The 27,725-nt window shown below is 42.7% G+C and overlaps 1 protein-coding gene across 4 annotated transcripts in view; it reads left to right on the top strand.

The window, feature by feature from the left end:
* dlgap2a (discs, large (Drosophila) homolog-associated protein 2a) overlaps positions 1-27,725 on the top strand; it is a 135,492-nt gene that overhangs the window by 71,911 nt on the left and 35,856 nt on the right. For all 4 annotated transcript variants that reach the window (XM_085258350.1, XM_085258353.1, XM_085258349.1 and 1 more), the window contains 2 exons: positions 8,022-9,166; positions 20,394-20,608. In XM_085258350.1, the coding sequence (XP_085114476.1) occupies positions 8,090-9,166; positions 20,394-20,608 (1,292 nt within the window). In that variant the 5' untranslated portion in view covers positions 8,022-8,089. The remainder of the gene's footprint in view (positions 1-8,021; positions 9,167-20,393; positions 20,609-27,725) is intronic.

The following is a 27,725-nucleotide window of genomic DNA, read 5'->3' as shown; positions in this document are numbered from 1 at the left end:
TATCCTGGGAAAACTAAACTTGTGAATTACGAGTTTTGGGGAGGTTTTTTTTAACCTCTGACATTTTTAAAAATTGTATTTTCATGTTTGCTAATCTTTCATAAGCTGTTCTGTAGCTGTAATAACATATTTTCAGGTTTTGAGCTTGGCTATCACTCATTTAGTTCACATTATAAGTCAATAACTGAAAAATGATTCTGTTAGAGTCACTGACCTATGAAACTTTTATATTATTTTGATATTTCAGTACATACTATTATTTTTATCGTAGAACTGCATCATTGTTAATCACACAGGTGTAGGCAAGCTAAAAATCCATGTACCCTGCAGGTATTTTTATGATTGAGGAATTTAGCCAGATTCTCTCTACATCAGGGGTGTCAAACATAAGGCCTGGGGCCAGAATTGGCCCAGCAAACACTTCAATCCTGCCCACTGGACAGTTTGGAAAATGTGTGCAAGCACATAAATTGTGTATTTTTTACTTTTAATGTGTGATTGTGGCCTGAGGTGACTGTTTTTGTAATTTGGCGCTATTTAAATGAGACTGAACTGAATCCTACATAACGATCTTCCCTACAGCTGTTCATACTACACCAATAAAATTAAGTAATAGTTAAAAATTAAATGACAGAAAAGTTCCTGTTTTTTACAACATTTTCTGTGAATTAACAAAAATGTTCAGCCTGAAACTTTTTCTGTAATTTTACGTATTTATTTCTTACAATTTAGGCTCAAAGAGGTGAACTGACAGATTTCTTTATTGTGTACAGAAAACAAGACACACTCTTCAAGGCTGTCTGTGTGGCAGAAAGAGTAGGGCTCAAAGGACTCGGAAACAAAGTGGGTAAACTAAAAAGCAGCTGTATTTCTAAACTTAAATAAACTACAAAGTAATGCAGGTCACAAACGAGGAAACCAAAATGCCAAATCGTTAAGGAGGAAAACTATATCCTATGTCCTATGAGGGACATCACAACAAAGAGCACAGGGAAACTGAGGACTTAAATACACACGAGGGGCCTTTCTCAATATGCGTACTTGTGTGTACTTGCGTTCTCGTGTACTCGTGATACGTCATCAGTCGGAGACCAAGTACTGTTCCAATTCGAAGTACGCATCAAGCCGAGAACGCGGAAAAGTCCCGGATGTGTTCTCGCTCCGCCCGTTTTATCGAACATGCATCGGTGGTGACTTGTGTGGACTTGGTACAGCTAAATATCCCAGAATCCATTTCCTCCAAAACTCAAACGCGGCAATGGCGGACGAGCGGGGCTAAAAACTTTTTAATATTACTCTTTCTGGGTCACAAAATAAACTTTTAAGTTATTTTCAAGCGAGAATGTAGCTGTGTAAACTTCAAATATCTGCTTGATTTATCAAGATATCACATATTTCCAAACGTGCTCCGACGTTTTCGGAGACGTCTGTGACCCACCAGCTCCATAGCAGACAGCGAGGTCGAGGGTTATTAGAGCCGATGAGAACAGCGGACTCCCGGCACATCATTTCAACCCCTCCGCGGTCTTTTCGCTACTCAGGTTAAACAAACCCCAAACCCCAGCAGCTGTCTATTGTATTGAGTGTCCACTACAATAAAAATAAAAGCGTTCTAACATCTCACCTGCTTGTTTTTATTAAGGTATGTACACGTCTGTACATGTACACTATTTTTATTAATAGAGATTTCACTACTGAGGTTAAACATGATGTATAAGTCACTTAGATCACTTCTAAATGTTAATGTTTGGTTTATTTCAGTGTTTTATTTGTTCCTGAGTAAATTGGTTTGGCTGTGATTAAAGTTCAGCTTCATAACATATTACTCACAGTTAAATTAAGAGGGGACGGCAGTTAAAACTCCGGACCTGTGTGTGACATCATCAAGTATGCTGGTGTTCCAATTGTACAAATCACGAGTCCGTACTCGCGTTCTCGGCGAGTACGTACTTGCCGAGAATGCGAGTACGGACTCGCGTACTTGAGAATTGAGAAAGGGCCGAGGTAATTAGGAGGCGAGAATACAGAAAACAAGACACAGGTGAACAGAATCTAACTAACAAGACAAGGGGAGCGAAACTAAATGCAGCACACACAAGACAAGGAACTATCAAATTAAAACAGGAAGTAGACCAAGACTAAGACAAATGAACTTGACCACAACTAACCAGGGACACGACCAGGGAGACAGAAAGGTCACCAAACATGGAGACAAGGCTGATTTCCACAGGAGACGCTGAGTAAAAGACACAGAGACTAGGACACAAAAGGGACTGAACTAACCAAACAAGAAACCATGAACTGGAAATACAGATAAACATTCAGAGGGACTAGAAAAGTAGGACATAAACAGAAAGAGGCCAAACACAAAACTCAATGAACCTAAAGACACAAAGAAAATCAAAACTGTAGCTCACCAACACAGAAGATCCAGCAGATATCTCATGATCGAATGTGGAGTTAAACTTATTTTCCCTGACAGAGTTTCACTGGTCTGACACACTAACGTCAAAGTGGGCTGTTTGTGGCCCCCGATGTGAAAGAAGTTTGGTGCCAGAGCTTTAGTTTTTCATGCACACATATCAGGAAGTGATCATATATGTCTGTCTTTATGCAATGGAGTGTTTAGTCAGCGGTGATAATAAAAGCAGCATGAATGTAGCTCTTTTTTCTCTGAACTGAGATCAACAGACGATCAGTGATGAAGTCACGTGACGATTTTACTTCATTTCGTTCTCACGCCAATTTAAGAGCCAATGCATCTCCTATCTGAGCAGCCGTGCAAACATAATGTCCGCATGTGACCCACGCGGTGCTGTGATTGCGACGCTCTGTTTTTATCTCGTGTCTCCGCGTTAGGTGTCAGTCACAGCGGCGATCATGAAAGAAACAGTTTGTTTCGAGTGTCACGGCCGGAGAAAGACAGATGGTCAGTGAGAAAAGATACGAGTGACAAATGATTGGTCCCCAATTGCTGTGTCAGATGGAAAAAGCTCACTTAGCTGAGTATTACATTAGCAGCTACAATGCTGCTGGTACAGATTTAGCTCACATGCTACACTCGAGACCTACGCATGAATTGTCCAGTGCTGTCGCTTTGATGGACAAGTGAGCAGGATGTCTGCCAAAGATGTAAGTCGCAGCCTTATTTTGATCCGAGCTGCTGTGGCAGATATAACGAGGCTGACAGAGCTGACAGACTTACTACTTTGTCTCCTTGTCCATTAGCTCCTTCTCAAATCGAATAGCTCAGGTCATTGCTGATTTGCCCTGAGGGTTGAGGACGCAATTCCCTTTCCTTTGATTTTCGAAGAAAAGGCCAGAATTCTACGGAGACTGCATTTAACCTTTGGGAGATGGATAAGGAAGCTGCTCTATTGATTAGTTTTGCTCAGAAAATGAGGGGTGTGACTTTACTTTGGCCAGCTGGATTGGATACTGCTGGATAAGGCCATTTCAAACAATACTATGTATACTCACCTCATGAGCCTATCTTTGTGTGTGCGTGTCATAAGGAAGGAATCACCTACTGTAGCAGGATTTTTCAGAGTACTCACAACTCGCAGGGTGGAAACCATCCGGGCTGCTGCAGCTGGTAATCATTTAGTAATTACTGAATCATTAAATGTGTGCCGAGTACTGATGGGTCAACATGACGATGGGTGTCACAGCTGGTGTGAGCCCATCGTAAAATAAAAAAATAATGTAGGTTTAAAATGAACTTAGCAGTTGTTTTGAAGTTATTCTACAAATTGTTTCTTTTTTTTGTATGCGATTTAAAAGTTAAAGTTGAACTTGTTTTCTACATCATTTAAAACTCTATCTCTCAGGGAAAACGATCCATCTTTAAGGAAATCGTCTTCATTGCTCTTGCAGCGGTAAACCAGTAAACAACCAAATTAACCACAAGAACTAAAGTAGTTCAGGCTTTTTGACATCTCAGAAAGGACGGATTCTTCCACTGATGCAAAATGCTGCAACTATTCCTCGCACGTTGCTTCACGAGCAGGACTCTTCTTCACAGTCGCCCATAACCAAATCCCGTCCCGCTTAGCGCTGCGGTTAGCCACGATGCTAACCACTTCCAAGGCTGAAGGTCGCATGCCTTTGATCTCTCAGTCTAGTGCAGCGCTTTATTAACTTTTAACTTTGTTTTCAACTCCAGTTAGGGCCTGAGCCAGTGGAAGAGTGGAAGCTGTCACTGATACTGAGGGCAGATATAATGCTATTTAAATGCTAATGTGTTAAGAGGAGCAAAACGACCTTTACTCACACTGTGCGCGCGGGCGGGGTGGCAGCACAGAACAGAAGGCCTTAATAAATGAGCGTCTTCCTCTGAATCTGTTTCCTGTCTGTGTACACCTAATGTCAGGTAGAAGGTGTGTTTATCACAGCTGAGCCCTGGAGCCTGTGACAGCATTATAGACATGTGTATTATGTCAAGGGGTGAAACAGATATTGGATGATTGTGGAGGGTGTGTGCGTTAAGTTGAACGATCATTTCCTTTTTCTGAGTTGATCTCTAATAAGTTAGCATGTCTGGAGTAACAGCAAAGGTCTCTGTTTTCTCAAATATCAGCTTTTCTTAATTTTTCTCATGTGCACAGTCAGTGTCGTTATTATCATCACATCAACACTAAAAGCCCAGTAGCTTGATGGTTGTACCCCAAACACTATTTCCACTGCACTTCTGGATTCAGCTTCCATCCTAGCAGTGCTTCTAAGCAGTTGGCACCCTTGCCAGGAAGCCAATAATGTGATGGCAGGTGCTGGTATCAGTGTATAAACAACAAGCCCTCTCCCTGTCCACAGATGTCACAGATACTTGTCTCCCTGTTTGCAAAGTACTTGCCAGAAGGATGTGCACTCACTGAGAGAGCTGTCTGCCTCGCTCAGGGTGCTTTGGCTAAAAATTAAGTCAACTTTCAAATGTTTCTGATCACAAATCTATTTTTTTCTGTCTTTTTTTGTAGCGGATGATAAATTTGGTATCAGCACTGGTAGAAGGTGAAAAAGAAGAAAGAGAAACTGAGGGCAGATGAGTCTGTCATCTGTCGTATAATCCCAGGAAGTACCATAACTCTGCGGTTAGGTAATTTATTCAGTGCAGCTCCCTGAGATACCTGAAGGAATAGTGAGCTGTCAAAGAAAAGCCTTGGAGTAAGACAGTGACATAACTTCAGATAGAAACGTAGCATCGCATCAATCAATAATGCAGCGTCATCCTCCTGTTTCACATGCTAGCAGGGAATGATCTGGACTCAAGCTAAGCAAGTCCACCTGAATTATCCCATTCAAATGCATTCAGCAGTAATGCGTCTGATGAGCTTTTTCAGCGTAGTTCTGTGCAGCCGTACAAAAGCAACCTCTTCCCTCGGGCGTGCTTAGAGTAGCCTGGATTAATTTTACATCAGGCTGCCAAGAAGACATCCTCATGTAAGACTGGTAAACAACGAGAATTTGTTTTCATCTCGACAGATGGAGGACGGCAGCAACAGAAGAGCACGGCTGCACCTCAGGGGTTGAGATCTTAGACCTCATTAAAAATTATTTTGAACGGAATAAATTTGATCCAATTTGAAAGATGAAAGGGAACATCCACCCTTAGTTACGAGCCACTACCAGCAGAGTAAGTCGTTCTCGTGATCTTGCTCAGGTTTTTGATCTACGAGTACGAGACTCAATCAAACTATTGACAAAATAATCTAAATCCTCAATATTCCCAGGGAAAGTCCCTTAACCGGGAGAAAAGACCTGAAAAGGAATTTCACAGATAAAACTGATGCAGGTAAAGTTTATATGATTGTGAAGCTTTTGCAGGGATATTCAAATGTTTCACTGTCAGCACATGAAAATCCACTAACGTGGTGCCTTCGCTGACCTCAGTGTGCATCAGTCATATAAATGCTCCTCGGCTGATTTTGGCAGATGTTGGAGTTCAAAACTCTCATAATTTTATTGTAAGTGCAGCACATCTGGGCTTCTGATCTATGTGCTCACAAAATACGTTACAAGGAACATGTAGATAAGATGAATCTGAGTCAGTTTTATACAGAGGCAGGTTATAAAACGGAAACGCAGAAGTCATTGAACCCTGTTAAAGGACCCTGTCTCTATGAGAGGAGACATTTCACAAGAGCAATGCATTATAAAAGTCATAGTTTAATGTTGCAGTCAGTTACACATTATGAAGTTATGTTGGTTAAAAGTTGCTGTTTCTGCCTGACCTTGCCGTTAGAGATTTCACCTGTTCTACAAGCTATTCAATCAGAGTGTGTACTTAGTACTTCACTGTATTGCATAGAGTCCTGTGAAACGGTCTTTTTCCCATAACAATACCTCCAAAAAACCATCAAACAAACTAATATTACACAAGGGAAGTCTGTGCTTCAGCACTCCTTCAGTCTTCAAGTCAGGTGTCCTTGGGCAAGATACTGAATGCCAAAATTTCCCCTGATGCATCATTTGGTGTGTGAATGTGATGCAGAGAGGTCTGAGTGGGCAGCAAGGTAAAAATGTCTGGATTATTTCTACCTCGTGTAGACAGCAGCTTCTGTATAGTGCCAGGAAGTACCACACAGAGATCATTTGTACGGTGCAGCTTATACAACTATTTAATTGCTCTGCAGGTTATTAGTCTTAATTTCAAGGTGCAATGTTTTGAGAGGCCAGTAACACTAAGTACAGTCTGCTTACCATTTTCCAAACGTTCAGTCAGTGCAACAGGCAGCTATCAGCTTCCAACATCTGCTGGTGCTCTGCTCACTCACACTGAAGATTTAGTCCTGTGGACTGAGGCATTAATGACGGTTAAGAGTCCAGCTGTCCTTTATTCATATCAAGGTATCAGAATTAAGTTTATGGAAATGTTTTGGGAATTTATAGAGTTGTTAATACGCTGATATGAGACTGTCCCATTCCCTCACTCTCTCCCGTTCCACAGTAGCTCATAAAAACTCTCCTTCATTTTATGGGGTTACAGCGGGAGTGAAAGTGCATGGGCTTTATGAGGCGTAGCAATGGCTGGCAAGAGGACTGAGATATGCTTATTTGTTTGTTTCCTATTTCACAAGACAGGCTGCAGATAAGTTTGAAATATGACATCACACTGCACTGTTCAGCTGCTCGTTGAAAACCAGGAGGTTTGGAGGACAGTCGCAATTATCAATATATTATGAAAAAGAGCAAACTCATAATTCACAGGCTCAAAAATATATTTTTACCTGTATAACTTGATAAGCATTCATTTTTTGGCACACGTGGAAATGAGGACCAGGCCAAAAAATTATATTTGTAAAAAAGCGTTCCACTAAAGTTGAGTTTTAACCGACATTGTCCCGACATGTTTAAAGGAAGGAGCCTGTAATTAGAACATGCAGTGCTGAGGCATAAAAGCAAACCTTTCCTCTGATTAAGTTAAACACATTGGAATAGAGCGCAGAGACGTTTGACCTCGGTGACCGATTGCACAGAATTGGTTTTTAATCTTTGGCTACAATGCCCAACAGAAGCAGAGAGGGAGGGTGCATCTGGAGATCACCTTCCAAGGTCTCCTTCCCGGCCTTACGCCTCACGGCACACTCCTCGGGGCTTTGACGGATGACACCAGCGCCGGCGAGTGATAGGCTATTATTTCACTTTGCTTTGGATAAATGGCAATGCGGGATCCTACCTGTCGCCTGCCCTTCTCTTTCTTTTGTCTTGTTCTCTTGTCCCATCTTTACAGCGGTATGCCACCGCAGACGGGAATAGAAGGTGAAAACTAAGAGTGCTGAGATTTTATCAGAGCAATTTGTGGATTTCTCCTCCACATTTCAGCTCTGCTGCTTTTTGACTTTTTGTTTTTTTCCTCCCTGCAGCCAAAGTGGGTTTGGAGAGTGAGAATAAGCTGGATAACGACCAACTTGTGTGTTATTTGGCTTTTTTCTCCCCCATCATTAAGTGTGAAATGCGTTTCTTTTTTGGGAAGCTGCTTTTTTTACCCTTATTCTGATGAAATTGTCTCTGCTTATTGCTTTCAGACCAACAGTATTCATGGTCCCCCTCGCAGTACTTCGATGAGGACAGCTACTCCCCTCCACCCAGGAACATGAAGGGTCTCTCCGGCGGCCGCCCTGCCCACCTCCAGCTCACCTCCCCCACCTCTGCCCACACCTGCGGCCTGGCTGATTGTGACCATTCCCTGGACCACCTGCACCACCATGTTGACTCACGGCCTCCTTCCTATCTCCTCAGCCCCACTGAGAGCTGCCCCCTTGACGGTCATCACCGCTGCTCCCCACGGAGCTCCATCCACTCTGAGTGCATGGTGATGCCGATGTCCATGTCGGCCACTGACCACTCTATCTCCAGTAGCACTTTCCCCCGCATGCACTACGGCAGCGCTTCGCGGGACAGTGGCGGGAACGCCTCGGGTGGCAGGGAATCTCGAGACAACGGCGGCTCATCCTCGCACGGCGGCAGTGGCAAAATGAACCGAATCCCAGCAAACCTCCTGGACCAATTTGAAAAACAGATGCCACTGCACCGGGACGGCTTCCACACGCTGCAGTACCAGCGCACCTCCACCACGACCACGACTACAGAGCAGCGCAACGAAAGCCCCGGGCGAATACGCCACTTAGTCCACTCAGTACAGAAGCTTTTCACAAAGTCACACTCCCTGGAGGGCTCCTCCAAGATGAACGGCACCAAAGGTGACTCACACAGGGAAAGCTCGCACCACCACCATCACCACCACCAAGGCCACCACAAACACAGCAAACGCAGCAAGAGCAAAGAGCGCAAGTCCGACAGCAGCAAGCAGCGCTCGGGAGGTTGGTGGAGTTCAGATGACAACCTTGACAGCGACAGCACATACAGAACGCCGAGCGTCATGTCACGGCATCCAGTCGACCACATCAGCCACTGTTACCCCGAGTCTGTGCACGGCCACATGGTGGGAGATCTGTCGCTAAAGACCTCCAAAAGCAACAACGACGTGAAGTGCTCAGCCTGCGAAAGCATAGCCATGGCGCCAGAGGGCAAGTTCATGAAGAGAAGCTCCTGGTCAACGCTGACAGTTAGCCAGGCCAAGGAGGCCTACAGGAAGTCCTCACTCAACTTGGAAAAGCCAATGATGCCCACGGATCTCAAGCCCAACCTCAGGCCCTGCCACTATCTACAGGTGAGTTTGGCTTTGGTCAGGTTTAAGAACAGGGACTAGTCAGCAGACGCAAAAACGAGTAATTTTTCAGAACTCCTGACATCATCGCATTATTCTGCATCTTCAGTGAGCGCAGTAGTATAGTTGTAGTTACACTGGTGCACTGAGCTGCACTGCACCATTATGACTCCCCAACATCCCGGCTGGGATACAAGCGGGGCCATCAGATTTCGACCAAACAAAATCAAACCTGCATGCCGCCAAACAGAGTTTATTTTTAAATGAAATGCTCTGATTTGTATGTTGATGCAACAGAAGGAGCGATGATAGCGTTCGTTTTCTGTCACTGCAGTGCTTTGAGTGTCATTTTATAGAGTTTTCAAGAACTTTAGGCTTTGTAGAAAAGACGAGCAAGCCTGCGCTCACAGGAGAAGAAAAGCTGCTCGTCTCAGTTGGCTTTAAAAGCTGATCTGAAAGACAGTGTTTTGTTTGTCACTGCCCTGGATATTACATTGTGAACCTGTCCTATGGCTCAGCATGTGGCTGGCAATAGAAAGGACTGGCACAGCAGGACAAATCAATTAACTCTGTAAATGATCTGTGCTGGAGGGGAAGAGCTGGCAGTATGAGAATAAAAGGCCAGAAATCAATCTGGATTTTTTTTACTGTGTTGTTTTCTCTGATTTCACAGAGGATTCAGTCTGGAAAAGTTTAGCATTTAGCTCAGACCCATGATCGGCTCTGCAGGAGACCTTATAGCACAGAAGGGATCAATTCAGTGAGTCAGCACTTTTCACAAAAGGTTCTCATGGGTTTATAAGCATGCTGCAGGGTATATGGAATAAGAAAGTACACTTTCAATCCCAAATTGCAAATTCAAGCCAGAAAAACAACATTATGTAACCGTGCTGCTGCAAATATAACAATGTGAAATGTGATTGCATCATGTAAGTACTCCCTGTAGCCAAAATAAAGCGATCGTTCAGCGCAAAGAAAAAGAGCAGACTTGGAGACTCGTTGCTCTAAGCAGAGAGCGTGTCGTATGATTGCCTAATGTTGTAAATGAAAAGCCGACACGTCATCATCTGAGAGTTTTACGATGAGTTTTTCAGCACAGAATCAGGCAGACGGTGCATCATCCACTCCAGTTTTTTTGCATATCCAATAAGGAAAGTAATCTCTTAAAGAGAGAGTTGCAGTGCTGGCACCCCCACCTGTTCCCGTCTTCAGCTGAGGTAGTGTCCGAGTCACAGCACTATAAACACTTCTAAAAATATCCTGCCGCAGGGCTATATTTAGACCGGCGTTATCAATCCGATCCGTACAGGGCTTGACACATCTTCCCTCCCCAGAGGAAAATCAATGCGCTCTCAGGGAACGCTCGGAGACAACGTATTGAAGGAGAGGGAGAGAGAAAGTTGGAGATGCGTATATATGGCTGAGGTTTATGGCTCTGTGGATGTGCTGAGATACTTTAGGAAACAGAAGAGAGGAAACAAAGCAATGCTCCCCGTGGCTGCTGTTGTTGCTCATCAACAGGAGCAGTCAGGCAGAGAGATGGAGCCAATAGTCAGGAATGATACTCTACACACACTGAGGGGTCACATTGAGAAGTACTCGGATCCTGCTGCTGCTGAATTGGGATTACCCACAACTGTCTGCTCTGCAGCAGCAGCATAAAGCCTATCCAGGGAGAGTGTGTGTGCCGAACCTGTCAGTGTGTGAGTGGCAGTGTTCGTGAAAAAGTGTGTTTTTTTCTGTTTATCACACACCAGATGGTTTGATGAGGTGCTAGTCACCTTGTTGCCGTCCTTGGGTGATGACGGAGAGAGTGAGAAACTTTGAAAGTTTGGTAGAACTATAGACACAGACTTTTATCATAGACTTATTAAAGTAATCTAACTTTGCAACTTTGTAACAAATCAATCCCATAAATCCTACTGCAGGTAATAAAGTTAAATGTTAATGTTTGTGCACGTGGCAGGTCTGTGCGAGTCTTTGTGCGTGGAAGCAGGATGAACTGGACATTAGGGAAGACAGACGGGTTCATATAGAAGATTTTTCTCTAAAATGATAAGTGGTGGGGAATCAGACCTGGCATTAGCATCTCTTCCTGTCATCTCTCAAATTAGCCCTAATTAGCCCGTTCTGAGATCTGTACACACTAATAGCCACTGAACCATCTACTGTAATGCGCGTGTAGGTGTGTGGGCCAGCCTTTGTCCGTCGTTGCAGTGTGCAGCAGACGCTGTAATCCATGTTCAAAATGTATCAGCATCTTATGGCATTGCAAAACACACTTTTAATTAATTTTGCAACACTTTGTTGGTTTTGTTATTGTTTTCCATGAATGGTCGGATGCTGCATCGCTGTGAATTATGGCCAGGAATTATCTCCTTCCTTTCACGAAGGATGTATCCTCAGTGTATCCTCCACTAAAGGAGGTCATAAAGGAAGAACTGAAGAACCTTTCCTAACGATTTAGAGAATTCAAACAGCTCTTAATATGTCAGCTACACAGATACTTCCAGATCACTTTGGTTTGGAGCCTTTCTAAGTAAAACCGTCTATTAAACTGCACCCAATAACTCTGCGTTACTGACAACTCTCAGCCCAGATTAAGTGAGCTTTTCTAGCAAATAGAGTTCCTTCCTCTTCCTTCGTACAGTAGCGTTGTACAAAGGAAGGATTAGTCTTTGATAGTTTTGCTGATAGGGCATTGCGGTGGGATTTAATAAGCCAATTAACTGCCATGTTGGCTTGCCAAAGGTGGGGCTTGAGAGGCAGAAAGGCTGCTGATTAAAATACAAAAGCAAAGTGCAAAGCAGCAGAAACAAAACTGGCACTGTGATGGAAAGCTGTAGTAACGCACACCCACACACACTCGGGGGTTTCCTAGCATTTTTATGAAGGAGTTCCCAGATAGCAATTGGGCCACGAACCCTTACGTAGAGGGATCTCGTCCCAGGAACCCGAAGATCAGACGACTGTCTGTCTCTGTTTGCCGGAGGCGACGATGTGGATTATCACTGTGACAGCGTGCATCTTATTGCAGTCGTGTTATTATGTCAAACCTCAAGTTTCTTTTGATTTTAATGTGATTGTTTCAGGGTATAAACATTAAATAGTCACTTGTTAAGCTGCAATCTGCAAAATGCCTTTTTCTGATCCAGTAGCCAGGCTAAATCAATAATAATAGCCAGCTATGATGCCATCCTAATTCTTGGGAGGTTTAATAGCCATATTTTCTGCCTTACAGGCGTTTCCTGCCAAGACTTCTTCACTGTTTAAGTGTATTATTACCATGTGGTGCAAAATACCCCAGCACTCCATATGCAGTGTCTAACAGTCTGTTTGGAGAAGTTTCGTCGCAAGCAAGAATTCTCTGACAAACCAGTTGTGCAGTAATAAAAAAGTAATATTGTTCATTTTACATGAACATGAACACATGAGTACATTCAGCATTCAGCACAGGTGTTACCACAGGGGACAAACGTGGAAGCAAAATCACAGACTGCACAGAGTTCTGATGAATAAGAAGGAGAGAAGAATATGTATTTGTAATGCTGGGGTAGGTGAAGGATGAAAAGCGTAGGTAGGTTTCCCCCTCACAACAGAAGAGAACCTCATGCCGTCTCTTTTATCTGTCATCAAAATACTCAAAAGGAAAATCTGTCCTTGTGTGTACTTTCTGTAAGAAGTTCTTCCTTTTGTTGATCTGAAAGGTTTTTTGTTTGTTTGAGACATCTCTTAGCAACAGAACAAGGGTGAAGAGTTGAAAAAGTCTTGGTTGAATGTCTTTCTTCTGTTTTTAGTGCAGAAATGTTGGGCAGTCTCATTTACATCGAGTTATCATCACAAAGATGCTGCGGCCCTCAAGATTTCAGAGATTTTAATGTCAGTCCACAGCTTTGCTTCACTGTGAAATATCTCAACGTTTACTCAAATGATTGCTGCAAACTTTGTGCATTTATTCATAAAGCACAAAACCTTAAACCGAAAGCCAGCAGCTTCATGAACGCATGCTAAAAGGTGGAACGAGCTGCTGAATATCAGTTAAAAATCAGTAGAGTGTTGATGTGGCAGATGTGCTCATGCTAGAGTGCTACACAATTATTGCAACCATGTAAACTTGCAGTCTTGTTAGCTTTGAAGACGGGGACTGTCTGTGATCAGTTGGTTACCATCTAACAATTTAATTGTTGCAATATGTTTGTGATAATGTAACTATAGTAAGATTCCAAAAATTGCAACTGTGTTGCCGTTTATCTACACAGAAAATCACATCAGTTACTTTTATTCCACAAATCCTGATCCTGCAGAACCCAAAAACTGCAAAATGACCCAGGCATTCAGCAAGCTTGTTTATAGAAATATAACCAGAATAAACAGTAATTATTTGCAGACCTTTTCTAATCTGCTGAGAATGACTGCAGGCAAACAACAGTTGCTGCAACTTCTTGCAATCAGTCTCCAACAGCAGAAATAAAAACCCCTCAGCAATCACAGATTTGGTTCTAGCTGCAAGGAGACTGACATCTTCTTTTTATTCTACAGCGACTGAGCCATTCCATTCTACAGCGACTGAGCTGTTGCTCGTTAACCATCTCAAGTTCAGGAGCGCGCTCCGTTGAGTAAATGCCCCGGTGAGCGTTTTTTTTTTTATAAAGTTACCATTTAGCTCACAGTTCAGGTTCATAGAGCTGCCAGCACGTCTGCAGATTAGAACCCTCCTGTTAAGCTCTTGGAATCATTCGTTGCCCCTGTGAGCTCTGCTGATGCTCATACAGCAGCTTTAGTGTTTGAATCACTCTGAGAAGTGCTGTTGGTATTCATGAGATTGATTCTGTTACAGCCAAAATGACAAATTTATTCTCTTCATCTTCCCGGGGCATGACTGCTGTCGTTTTGTTACTGAGCACGATTATTTACACTTTTACGACTTTGTCTGAAAATGTAAAGCGGCAGTAAACAAACAAACAACAAAACTGAGACTGCAGATTTGTGAATGTTGCATGTTTGTGCAAAAGCAGCACGAGACATGAGGAGTCCACGTTGGTGTGTAGTGGGAGGCTGGTGGATGGGATTACCAGTGATTGCACCTTTAAGAGCACTCTAACTCCCATCAACCAATAGGTATCAGCCATCTCTCCATATTTCTGCACAGTGCATTGCTCACTCTTTCTCTCTCTCCCTCTGTCTGCCCCAGCGTATTTCTTTACTTAATACCAGTGACTTATGTCTCTTAGTGGGTGTATAGATAGAGCCGCAGAGTTAATCAATGAAATGCACTGCAGCACTGCAGGAGCATTGGCCGGGGCCTGGCTACCCCCACTACCGGCATGCACACAAACACACAAACACACACATATACACACTGCATTCTCTCTGGCCTCCGACAGAGCCACAGATCAAAGCTGTGAAAGTAAAAGTAGACAAAGTAAAAGTAGACACACAAATGTGCCAGTGTCTGCTTAATCCTGCTACGAGATGCTGGTGAGGCAAGGTTGTTTGCTGCCATTGCTGAAGTGTCGGAGCAGCTTGGGCACGTACCAGGAGTTGTGGTCATAAAAATCTCATTATAGTACGAGAAAAAAATTTTCCCCGAACCGCGTCTCTTATTTTTTGAGCAGAATCCAGTTGATTAAATCAAGTTAAAGTTCCGTTATTGTGAAGAGAAAAGCTAAAATGTAAAATTTCCCACTGTGAATTTTCACAGAGCTCCCACAAATCTTGGCTCGTATTCACATCATTGCATCAGAAGCTTCATCAAAGTTTCCCTGTGGAACATTTTTGGATGCTCACCTCTGAATTCCTCTCTTAGTGGGATCTTTAGGTCAAGGTGAGCAGCGAAGCACTCGTACGATCAGAAACTGACCACTCACTGTTTTTTATCTTCACAGGGAGACACCCTGGAATCTATCCTCTTTATCAGCAAATTTAAATTAAACAAATCTCACCACAGCTTGTGCCTGTCCTCTGGCATTCCGTTCATTAATTAGACGTCTAAAAATATCAAACCCCTCCAAGACTTAATTAACCCATCGACTCCATTTGGTAGATGGTGTCTGTCTGTCTTTGGAGGGGAGATGAATGACTTGTATCGCTGTGTGTTTGAGAGTGTATCCATATGGCTGTGTACATGTCCCAGTTAACTGTGTGTTTTGCATCACAGTAAGCTTCTGTAACTCCTTTCACACACGAGTACATGTTAGTGTTCGAGAGGCATTTTGTGCAGCACATCCAAACACCTCAAGCCTAACACAACTTCCTCAGTGATGTCATCACAAAATGCCACTTTATTGGGTAACCTGGTTCTGAGTCAGCTGGCAGCAGCTCTTTTGGGCTTGTAGACACTGAAGTTCAAAGTGAGCATCAGAATGGGGACAAAAGGAAATTTAAGAGACTTTGAATGTGGTGTGGCTGTTTGTGTCGGTCAGACCGCTGTGAGTCTTTCAGAAACTGCTAATCTCCTTGGACTTTCCCACAAAACATCCCCAGAGTTTACAGGGAATCGTCCAAAAAACAGAAGTTATCCAGTGAGCACTGGGAGCGGCCGTTGCTCAGGAGGTAAAACAGGTCATCTGATTGGACGGTTGTCTGTTCAATCCCTAGCTGCTCCAGTCTCTATGCCAAATATCCTTGGGCAAGACACTAACCCCAAGCTGCTTTCCGATGCATCCATCAGAGCGTGAATGTAAGACAGAAAGCAATTAAGCACAGAAATAAAAGTGCTGATATGAAGCAGACCACTGAGGGGCTAAAAACAGGAAACTGAGGCTGCAGTTCACAGGGGATCAACAAAACTGGACAATAGAAGATTGAGTCTCGATTTCTGCTGCAGCATTCACATGGTAGGGTCAGAACTGTTGTAAGCAACGTAATAGCGGTATCGGTGGTTCAGGCCGATGTAATGGTGTTCAAGATGCATCGTTCAAACACAGCAGCCTACCTGAGTGTCGTCCACGTCCATCCTTTCATGACCACAGCGTAGCGTACCACCCCACGAAGCTCAAACCGTCTCAAACTGGTTCCTGGAACATGACCGTGACTGTACTCACATGGCCTCCACATTCACCAGATCTCCGTCCCCAGAGCCTGGCACAGCTGACTCACATCACGGACGTGTCATTAGGACATTATGCTTGTATTCAGCTTTTTGCAACAAAGCGTGGATCATGATCGAGGAAATAATTGCTTGATTGTTCAAGATGTTTTGATCTGATGACACTCGCTAGTTTAGCAGTTGTGAGTGTGCGCACGTTAACGCTGCGGGATTAGTGCCGTTTACGTTCTAGAATATAAATATAACATCAGCTTTAATGCCTTTGATGAATTCTTGATGTTTTTCTATTTTTTCCATATAAAACTGATAACTCTTTTATTTGCAGCAAATACCCATTTGAATAAAATTCACATTTCACTTGCTATTTTTCCTGCTGATAGCATTTGTATCAGGGAGTGATTACAGTCATCTACCTGATGCATTGATGACATTTGCATGTAGCCCATCTCCTCCTGACATTTGCCGCTGTCAGTCAGCTGCCACCCAGTTCATTTTCAGAAACATCTGATTGTTGGAGGAAAACACAAACTTTGTATTTGTGTATGTGTTTCAGTTGTGGTTTGAGGACATGTTAAAACCAGGGCGGCAGAGTTACTATGAAATCAAAGAAAACTGCTCAGCGGTCAGATTGAACAAAATAAAAACTCGAGATCTCCATAAAGATGTGAAAGTGAGTCCAGCTTCCACACAGAATGATGACTGACGGTGTCGTATCATGTAAAAGCATGGCTAGCTAAGCTTGTGACATCACAGAGTGCAGCGAGGTTAATCTAAAAAGCAAAATAGAAAAGCTGGAGTAAGAGGGGTTTGTGTTTGCAGCTGTGTGTTTGTAAGTGAGGCTAAGGTCCTGACTCAGCTGTTATCAACACAATAACTCAGTTCTGTTGTTTTTTTTAAAGAAAAATGTGTGCAGGAAAGAGAGTGAGTGAGAGAGGGAGTAACAATCATCACTGATTCATTATATCAGTGGGTGAAGTTAGCCCAGCACATTTTAATAAGCTGCACCACTGTCTTCAATACAGAAACCTATTAGAGCCTTTTAATGGCTTTGCTGTGTGCTGTGTAACGGCATGTACCATAATGGAGTCGCTTTTCCTTTGTGGTACGATGATGATTCAGAAACTAATTTTCCTCCACATCATCTGTACCCATAACACAGTTACATGGTAACAGTTACATGTGTTCTGCTTCAAACGCTTTCAAATAACACAGCAGCCTATCTGCTCAAAGCACGTGTGACTATATTCTATATTCTATATATATATATTCTATATTCTATATTGTGTATTGTGTATTTTGTTGTACAGTTATTTTATTTTCAACTTTAATTTATATATTTATCTTTATCTTATTCTTCCCAGTTAAATTTACCCTTCATTCTAATTTGTGTTGTACAGTTATTTCATTTTTAACCTTAATTTATATTTTATTCCTTCCTAGTTAAATTTACCCTTTTTAATTTTTCATATTTATTTCCTATCTTATTCATAGCCTTTTCCTTTTTTGTTCTCTTTAGGTCACGAGCAGTTGTCCAAGCATTTCACTACATATCGTACTGTGTATGACTGTGTACGTGACAAATAAAATTTGAATTTGAATTTTGAATTTGACTAATATTAAAGTGTATTAATCTCCAGCCACACAGAGCCTCTGATTGTCTTCCTCTTCGCTCCACATTCGAGACCTTCGTGATGTTGTGTGTTCAGTGTGAACTGTTTGCTCCGTATGCAATAAAGACAGCCAATGAGTGCTCTCGCTCTGAATGGGAAATGGTGATTCTCACGTGGATACTCAATTACCTGGTTTAACAAGTGGATGAAAATTGCAACATATGCAGTGCCCTGCTCGTTTCGATGGCAGGCTTCCACTTCCGATAGCTTACGACAGAGCGAGCAGAGGCAGCTCCTTTTCTCCTCTGGTTTCGAGCTTTTCTTCCAGCGGTAATTATGATCAGCAGCCCAGTCAAATTCACAGCCGACTTTCAGTCGAGGTTTTGAGCAGTTTGTAACCTGGCCAAGCTGCAGAAATACTAAAACACCGCACAGCTGTGTGAAGGCGTTAATGTGTGTTGACTCATCGAGAAATCAAGAAAGGATCTGCATAGCTCAATGGGTGGAACAAACTGTGCCAGAGGTCGGGGTTCAGTTCAAGTGTCTATCAAGCGGCATGTTGCTTCATTGACGGAAATATTATAGCGCTGCTTTTATGGCTTCAGGGTTTTAAAACAACTACATTTACATAAAAAGGTGAGACACCGGGGTCAGGATTCTGTTATTCTGTATTGTTAACTTGGTGAAAATATCTCACCGCTATGGCTCGTTCACAGCCGGAAGGAAAGATGAGAATATTCTTACCAATACTCGCCAAATTTTGTTCCAAAAATCAGCAGAAAGTACAAGAAGACGGCAGATTGTGTTTGGGTAGCTGCATACTCAGGAACCTGTTTTTGGTTTGCTATAACAACACACCAGAAGTAACATTTGGACGTTTCAGTGTCCAGTAAAGGTGCAATCATCTGTTGTTCACTGACACAATAATAATAATACATTTTATTCACAGGCACCTTTAAAGACCCTCAAGGTCTTTATGTTGTTAGTACAACAACATAAAAACATAAGGTAAATGAAAAATAAAAACAAGCATGAAAGTACAAAAACTAAACAATGTAAAAGTAGACGAAGACAGAGTCATGATGAAGGATATGCAATTCTGAATAGATGGTTTTAAAGATGCGATTCAAAAGTAGGGAGAGAGTTTGTAGTCCGGAGATCCAGTGGAAGCTAAAGGCTCCTGTGGTAGTCAGGCGAGCAGGTGGAACAGCAGAAGAGAAGCTGAAGAAGAGCGGAGTGTACGAGGGGGCGAGTACGTATGGAGATCAGGTAAATATGGAGGAGCGAGGTTATAATCTCCACTAATCTTCCCTGCATCCACTCCACAGAATTCAGTATGAGAATCCTGATGAAACCAGGAAAACGGTGTGGAAGTTCTTGAGAAGTACACCCGGCTAAGGCCCCACTCCCACAGACCTGTCACACAACTACCAGTAACAAGGGAAAAATGCTTTCCCTGTCCAGCAGTGATTGGCTGGTCCCATAGAGGATCACAGGGTTGCCTGATGTTTGTACAGAGGTCACCCACTTGTCTGCAAACACTTGATGAGCAGAAGTAAAAATATTTAGAGACAAATCAGCATCTTCTGTGCAAACTACAAGCAACCGCAGGTTTTCCACAAAGCTCTTTGCAACCAGTTTCATGTTGCTATTGCCAGCAACCGCTTGTTATCTTATAGTAGTACACACTTTTTCCCTCACCACTGGAGATGCCTCCGCTCAGCCTGTAGGGCGGTGCGTGACTGGGGGTTGTGTTGCAGCGAGTGACACTTTCACTGGTACAGAATGGATTCAGAGAGTCTTCAGACGATGGCTCAGGAGTCTGACGGCATATGCAGGAGTGAAAATCAAGATTTAACAGATTAATTCTGTCGGTGCTACATGCTGAGCTGCAGGGTGCTCGCGGTTTTGTTTTTATCTGTTTCATTATTGTTGTTGTGAAACTGCTGAAAGAAATGTTTAGTTTTTGCAAATCAGTTTTTAGTCTCATGGTAATAAACGTTTGATTTGCATATTTGACTTGGTCATTTAAGAAAAACCTCTGTCCTCTGTTATTGTTTAAAATATTTAATACAGTGAATTCAGTGTTTTAAATGTAATTTTACATAATGAATGCTACTACACCAAGTATCAGGAATACACTTTTTCTAATAAGCAAAGCAGAACTCTGTAAAGCAGGCATCTGTAATGCTGAAGAGAGCCACACTGAGAGGAAAAGGCTGTTAAAGTTGCAGTAATAAATATGTTCTGTCAATACAAATACATAAGAGGTCATCTGCAGTGACAGGTCTGAGGTTTGGTTCAGATTTATGGGCATTTTAAAGTCTGTAAAAAAACAAAGTTAGCAGCTTTGTAGTACAGAGCAATCAGCAGCTAAAGGAGGAAACCGGGAAGTTAGTGAGGAACAAGCGGAGCTAAAAACATCATGAATAATACATTCATGGAGCAGCTCAAACATGCTTCCAAACGCTCACTGTTTTAAAAGCTTTAAAAGATGAAAGCGTATTAATGCTCTGCTCCCAAGTAGCAAAAACAACTATTATGTGTCTTTGTTATTCCCCCTACCCACAAGGTGCCCCAGGATGAGTGGGGGGGTTATCCTGGAGGTGGGAAGGACGATGAGATACCTTGCCGTCGGATGCGGAGCAGCAGCTATGTTAAAGCCATGGGGGACGAGGAGAGCGGCGAGTCAGACTCCAGCCCCAAGATGTCGCCTCAGAAGTCAGTGCGGCCAGACGCCCTGGTCAAGGCCATCATCAGACCCAGGGATCTGCTGGACTCCCAGAGGTATGACGCATGCTAGCTACAAGTTTTAGTAATTAATGTTGTTTGGCTCTTTTTCGGTTTTAGTTTTTCCTTGCAGGGTCGTGTTTAGTGAGTCAGTGTCCCTGTAGTGCTGCACAAAGCAAACATCTATCTGATGTCCTGAATATAAACATGTATGTTTATGCAATCACATATTCTACACATGGTTTCTTATGTTTGCAAATAAGAAAGAAAAACATGATGATACCAGTCAAACTCTAAGTATTGATCCCACTCTGTTCAATGTCTCAACGTCCACCAGTATTTCTCTGGGATCCAACTGTGGAGGTTCATACCGCTGTGGCTGCCAAACATAAAAACGTTGAACAGCTCATATAATTATCATTTAAACTTTCACAAGTTTAGTTTGAGGGTTGATTATAATAGACTTGCATGCTTTCTGTCTGTTTCCTTTGCGTGCCGCAGCTGTTTTCACCCACAGTCTAAAAATCCCTTTATTTCCTCTCACTTTAATTCATTATAGGTCACCAACAACCATTGGTTACGTACTGTAACCCCGGTACAGTCGTACCTTTGTGAGCTGTCTGCTAATAATGAAAACTCAAATTCAAACATAAATAAAAATGTGGCTTAAATGCAAAACGGTGTTACTATTTCTGAGGTTATCGGTTTTGTGCCCATTTATGTTTCAGATGGGGTTTGGGTTAGAGGTCTGAAAAGTGAAGTCAGAGTAGGAGTGCCTTATATTTTAGTTCAATTCAGTTCAGTTCAATTTTATTTACACAGCGCGGAATCACAACGACAGTCACCTCAAGGTGCTTTATATTGTAAGGTAGAGTCTACAATAACACATACAGAGAAAAAATCCAACAATCATATGAGCAAGCACTTTGGCGACAGTGGGAAGGAAAAACTCCCTTTTAACAGGAAGAAACCTCCGGCAGAACCAGGCTCAGGGAGGGGCGGGGCCATCTGCTGCGACCGGTTAGGAGATACATCAGTCAAATTAGAGTAAAAATAAGACAACAGCCTCCTTGCAGCTTGGATAAACCACTGTTTGCCCAATGATTACACTTAATTTATTTTTTTTTTTGTATTTATGACTGATTGAAAGTAGCTGACATTCATATAAAAGTGTAGTTTTTCCAGCTTCTGGAACCTTTATTGCTTCATAAAACCTCTTTAAATGAGTTCATTTTCCTGACATCTGATGTAATTTCAGATCATGAACATGGATCTGTGTTCTTAGGAGCAATTGTTGCCTCACTGTTACCTCTCTCGTGCACAATCCCCCGAGCACCAGTTTTAATATTCCATATTTGACCCACCAGCACGTCGGTGTCAAGCCCCTGATGGCTGAACCTTGTAGTCATCAGAATTCCTTCATGGGTTTTCATATCAGCTGTGAGAACATGTTAGGCGCACTCTTCTGGGACGTGTCCTATTAAATGGTGAGGAAATTGAGGGCTTTTGTTTCGATAACTTGTCGGTGGAGGAAAACACTCATAAGAGGATTACAAGATAAGATGAGCTGAAGACACGCGAAAAACTCACTCAAACAATTACGTTACAGAGAGACGCGAGACGAGTTACTTTGATTATTGCTTTTACAAACCCATCAGATTAGAATAAAATGAGTTACTAAAGCAGGGGTCCCCAACTCCAGGCCTCGAGGGCCGGTGTCCTGCAGGTTTTAGATCTCACCCTGGGTCAACACACCTGAATCAAATGATGAGTTCATTACCAGGCCTCTGGAGAACTTCAAGACATGTTGAGGAGGTCATTTGAATCAGCTGTGTTGGATCAAGGACACATCTAAAAACTGGCCTGGAGTTGGGGACACCTGTACTAAAGAGTGCTGTTTGTGTCCTTAAACGTTTAGTCTTAGGTTGTGTTACCAACAGACTCGAGGTATTTGTCGGTTTTTGTTTGCCTCACCTCGTCCTTCACGAGGTGTTCACCTGAACACAGCTCTGGATAAACATGAGAGGCACCACACGACATCCTTTCTATTACTAAATTGTATATTCTATCCAGTGTTTCCTTTTTTGCATATTTTACTATACTGCCTTTTATGTTTTGAAATTGTGTTTTAACAGTACTCCAGACACTAAATGAAGACATTGTGTTTGGCAGATTCCCGTTTTCAGTCATTTCTAAAAGGTGGCAATAAAAGAAAGTAGATTCACTTTTGCATCTCGCTCAGCAGAGCCATCTTTCTTTTCTCTCTGCAGAATGTGAAAACTGTAATTATAGCTGAGGTTCACAAGTGTATTTTAATAATGTGACAATTTAAAGGGTATCCCAGACCTGCTTTTCCAAAGCACAGTGTTTTTATCTGCCTCTGTTCTCATATATCAAGTGCATTTATCAGCCAAGGTTTGAGTCGAGTGCAGCGGGATCCATTAAAGACCCGCAGCCTCAACTTCAGTCGCAGAAAGCCCGATTTTACTTTCTCATTTTCAGACAGTTCGATGGTTTCTTTCCTTTTATCAAGACTTTGGGGCAAAATGTGCAGACGAGATCAAAGGCAAATACTCTGCGGTAGTTCTGTGATCTACGCCGATGATTGTGATGTGTTTCCAGTAAGACTTTGATTTAAGAGTAAAAACATTTTAGATTTACTTCTAAACCTAACTTTTAATTCACTTGTTTTCTCTCCTGTTAACTAAAATCACTTCGAGTGCTCTTCAGTTCAGGTGACGACAGAAAGAACCTTGGAGGCAAAATTGGGGATAATGTGGAAGGTGGACTAAACTCTGAAGAAGCCACTAAGAGCAGGTGATGCTGCAGGAAAAATGAGGTCTTGTTTGACCACACTTATTTTTAGATCAAACTTACCCAGGTAACAGGATTAATACTGAACTACCCTGGGGCTTGGGGGGCAGGTATGTTAACCAGTGACTGGTGGGTGGGGCTTCTGCACCGGCCCCATTCACCTTTTCATCTTCAGTTTTATCTGCACCTTAAACATGAGGTGGATGAGCACTACTGTCCAGCACCCTGCTAAATAAAGACATAAACCCTGAATAGGAGGAGCCTGTTTATAGAGCTGTAATACTTAACAAAAAATACACCTTTTCTGCTAAATTTATTTGAAATTTGGGCAGAACTACGACCCCTGTGGCTCAGGGTTGATGTTGCCTCTGCTGCATAATGTAAGTATATCCTGTTCAGCTTCTCCTTCGCGCCATGTGTTCCACTTGGGGACGAGCGGGTAGGAAAAATTCATCACAGGGCTGCTGAGACTTCTGCATAAATCACACTGTCTGTCTGCTCAGCTTCGGGTCTGCACAAGCCTAAAAGCAAATAATGACATAAATTGGAGGCATTATGCAAAGATGACCTTGCGTCTGACCTCAGTGTGCAGTGTGGCCGGTGACAGCCCCGTAGTTTGTGGTATGCACTGTCAGAAAGTCACAGTAAGATGCACGACCCACACACACCGATGAGTCCCTCGCTCTTCTACTCTCGCTCTTCAGGCAGGTTTTTAAAAGGCTTTTCCATCACACGGTTTTGTTTTTTTTCCACAGAAGCGTGGAAACGTCCATGGGCAACACCCACGGAATCCATTAATGCACCTCGCCACTATTAACCCGACCCTCGCGAAAACACAGACACACACGCACAGCAGAAGGATTAATTGCGAGCTTTTCTGGCAAAGTGTTTGCGACGTCTCTCTGCAGGATAACAGAACAGGAAGTAGGTCAGCAGATATCCAGAAACCAGCTTCTACTGTTAAATACTTCTCTTTCATGACTACATAATAAGCCAGATATGTGATCCAGAGGATATATACTGACAAATGAAATGTTATGGTTGGTGATCAGCGAGGATCATGCTGATATGAGGAGTCTGGCCATGTTAACATCTACCTCAGAAGCTCTTTCTGTGTAATCAGTGAGATATGCAACTTTTGTCACACCTTGCAAAGCTTTCATCACCGTCCGTTTTAAATAGACATAAACAGTGAATGATTTATGAAGATGCAACAGCAGGAAGGGTTATCAGTTGCAGTTATTGTCCTCCAAGGCTCTTCTGAATAATAGCCCTCTCAGCGGTTAGACCGAGTCTGCTGGGCTCCGCTGAAAGAAAAGTATTGACACTCATGGATCAGGCTGTGGGGCCTGACTCCCAGTCCATTGATGGCATTTAGTCTGCGGGAGAAGGTTGGTCGGTGCATTCATTTAAATGCCAGGAACGTCCCCAAAGGTGTCATTACTGAAGAGTACTAATACTCCACTGATCGCGCGCTCTGAGAACATCATAATGTGGCATCCAACAGCTTGGCATTGATTTAGCGCGGCACTAAAAGAGCCTGGTTATATGAGCAGGTGTACATGCGTTATACTGGAAGTGAAGTTGCAGTAGAGAAATGACAAAGATGTGTGAGGTAACGGAAACATTTTGTCCAGACAGAAAATGCTCCAATCAGCAGTGCGCTTTAATCTTGTGCGAACGGCTCCCTGAGGTAATTCCACAACATCTACGTCAGGTTAAGGTTAGGGCTCCGACCGCTCCGCTTCAAAAGATGGAATTTTAGTTCAAGGTTTATTGTCCTGCTGCATCAGCCTGCCGCCACTAAACCCTGATATTAACCTTTAAAACACGTGACAAATTCAGTTTACTCTTAGTGTGAGCAAACAACGGCAAAACTGCCACAAATACACGAATATTCCGCTTCTTAGTTGATGTATATCAGCAGTCAGTGGTATTTGCATGCTAACGTAATGCTGTGTGTTGTTTTTATTAAATCTGTCTATAGTGAAAATAATTATCATTAGCTATCCCAACATGTGGGGCGCGTAGCCCCAGCCTTAAACTGTTTCTATATACAGCTTGTTTAATACTGAAACCCTCAGTGAGAAGATTGTAGCCAACGTTTCAGAGATCTCTCTCCTCCAAGCCAACTCGCACTTCACATCCTTGTGAAGAGCACACTGAAATTGCCCGAGTGTGTTACAGTAGCTCTGACCCACTCCTGCAAGCCTGTGTCATTGATTGGACACCAGGCTTGATAACTCGTGACCCCAATTAGTTTTTGATGATGCCATTAACCTCGGGTTATGGCCATAGGTTTTTCAATTACATTAACATACTAATTCCTACACTGTGAATGATTGAATTACGGTTTGAGTACAGAACAATACAATCACAGTGTTTGTTTACGAGTTCACTTTGTTTTTCAAACAAATAAGAACCATAAATATAAACGTGATGAAAGTAAATAAATAAAACTGTTGGATAAAAATGTGTTTTTACATATTTAAGTTTTAATATCTGTCAGATATGATTTGGACGTGGATCAGAATTATTGCCTGAAGGCAGATTTATTTCCCCAAGTAGACATTACAGCATTTGCTATACTGGTCCACTTGATTGTCTTATCTTATTTGACCTTTATTATTATAATTTATTTTTCAGGTTTTATTTTATTTTTTTCATTTTGAGTTGTTACAATCAGAAAGGACAGGACCGGGGGACAGGGAAGAGAAAGAAAGAGAGGTTAGGAAGACAGTTAACAGAAGGAGAAGAAAAATAGAGGAGAAGAGCGATGGAGAGAGAAAAGATGCCGAAATTCTGATTTCTACTACAACATTTATATGGCATGGTCAGAATCTGTTGTAAAGACCATGAAAGCATGGCTCCATCCTGCCTGGTTTCACTGGTGGAGGTTGCTGGTGGTGTAGTGGCGGATATTTTGATACATGCTTTCAGCAGGATCGCGCACCGAGTCACGAAGCTCAGATCATCTCAGACTGGCTTCTTTGGGTTGTGGTGGTACAGAAGAGTCACACCATGGAAGTGCAGCTGTGTGATGCTGTCGTGCCAACATGGACCAAAATCTCAGAGGAATGTTTCCAGCAACCTGTTGAAGCACGAAGAATTAAAGAAAAAGGGTCCATCATGGTACTAGCAAGGTGTACCTAATAAAGTGGCAGTAAAGCAGTAAATCAGATCAGTCCCCGAACTTCTAAACTGTGCTTTTCATAGACTTTCAAATCTACAGAGATCAGACATCAAAAGACCCCATAGTACCAGATGCCTGAAACATTTAAAGACCTGAACTATTATTATATATTATTATTATTTTTATTATCCTCTTGAAGTTTTTTCAGGCACAAGAACATGTGAGAAGGTCAGCTTGGAGACACGGATCGACCTGCAGCTTTAATCTAAACACTGTCATGACTGAAAGTTTTGTGTATTATTTGTATATGAAAGAGCGCGCCGAGGTTTATAAATCAGCCCTCAAAGTGTTTTTCTGACTGGCCTATACTCTGCATGCAGCACTGACAAAGATGCTTTTTACACTTGAACACTTTAAGTCAATAATTTGAAAAGAAATTAGACCTGAAGAAGACTTAATTTGGTTGCATAATTAAGCCACCAGGTGATATTTTAAACCAGTGATACTTCTTAATTGTCTGAGCACGTTAATATCTCAAGAGGTGCTTCAAAGTCTGACCACTTTCAGCTTGTGTCACCGTAGCGCTGCGCTCCATGTTTGTAAATGATGTCAAAGATGTGAGAGCTCTGAGGCTGTTGTGGTTCAACGGCCTCGTGGGATGGAATTAGATTGGATCTAAGACAGAAGTGGCGCAGGTTGGATTTCCTCTGCACTCGTACCAATTCGATGTCCCTCTGGGGGCGTACAGATTGGCCAAACACAAATTTGACAGCACCAGGTCCCTGAAGCAAATCACGTTAAAGCGAGAACAGCCTGTCGAGTCGTGTCACCTCGCCTCACTCTTCCTGGCTCTCGTGTTTGACGGGGTCGCCTCTTTGTTCGCCTCACCAGTAAAGAATGCATCGCTGCTTCGCTGAGCGGGTGGAGCCGAGAAGTGAAGATAGGTGATTGTTTTAGATGATCATCCGCTCGCCCCACGCCTGCCCGGGCCGCACGCGTCCTGTAAAGCTGACAGCTGCGATGAAATGAATATGAATGGCTGTTTGTGCCGTGGTCAGACCTGCCAAAGATATTTAAAGAAAGTATTAATGATGATGAACTGAATGGCATGTGGCAAACGTCACTATGAGTCATTAGCATAATGAGTCAATCAGTAATCATATGTCACATCTGATAACGGGGTGCGCTGACACGCGTGCACACGCACACGCGCCTCTCCACTTGACA

The sequence above is a fragment of the Mchenga conophoros genome, linkage group LG19 (genome assembly GCF_057382185.1).
Source record: "Mchenga conophoros isolate Kocher_MC1m ecotype Shallow Benthic linkage group LG19, M_conophoros_male_GT1.1, whole genome shotgun sequence".
Lineage (NCBI taxonomy): Eukaryota > Metazoa > Chordata > Actinopteri > Cichliformes > Cichlidae > Mchenga > Mchenga conophoros.
Note: the sequence above shows the minus strand (reverse complement) of the source record. Positions and strands in the feature narration are given on the sequence as shown.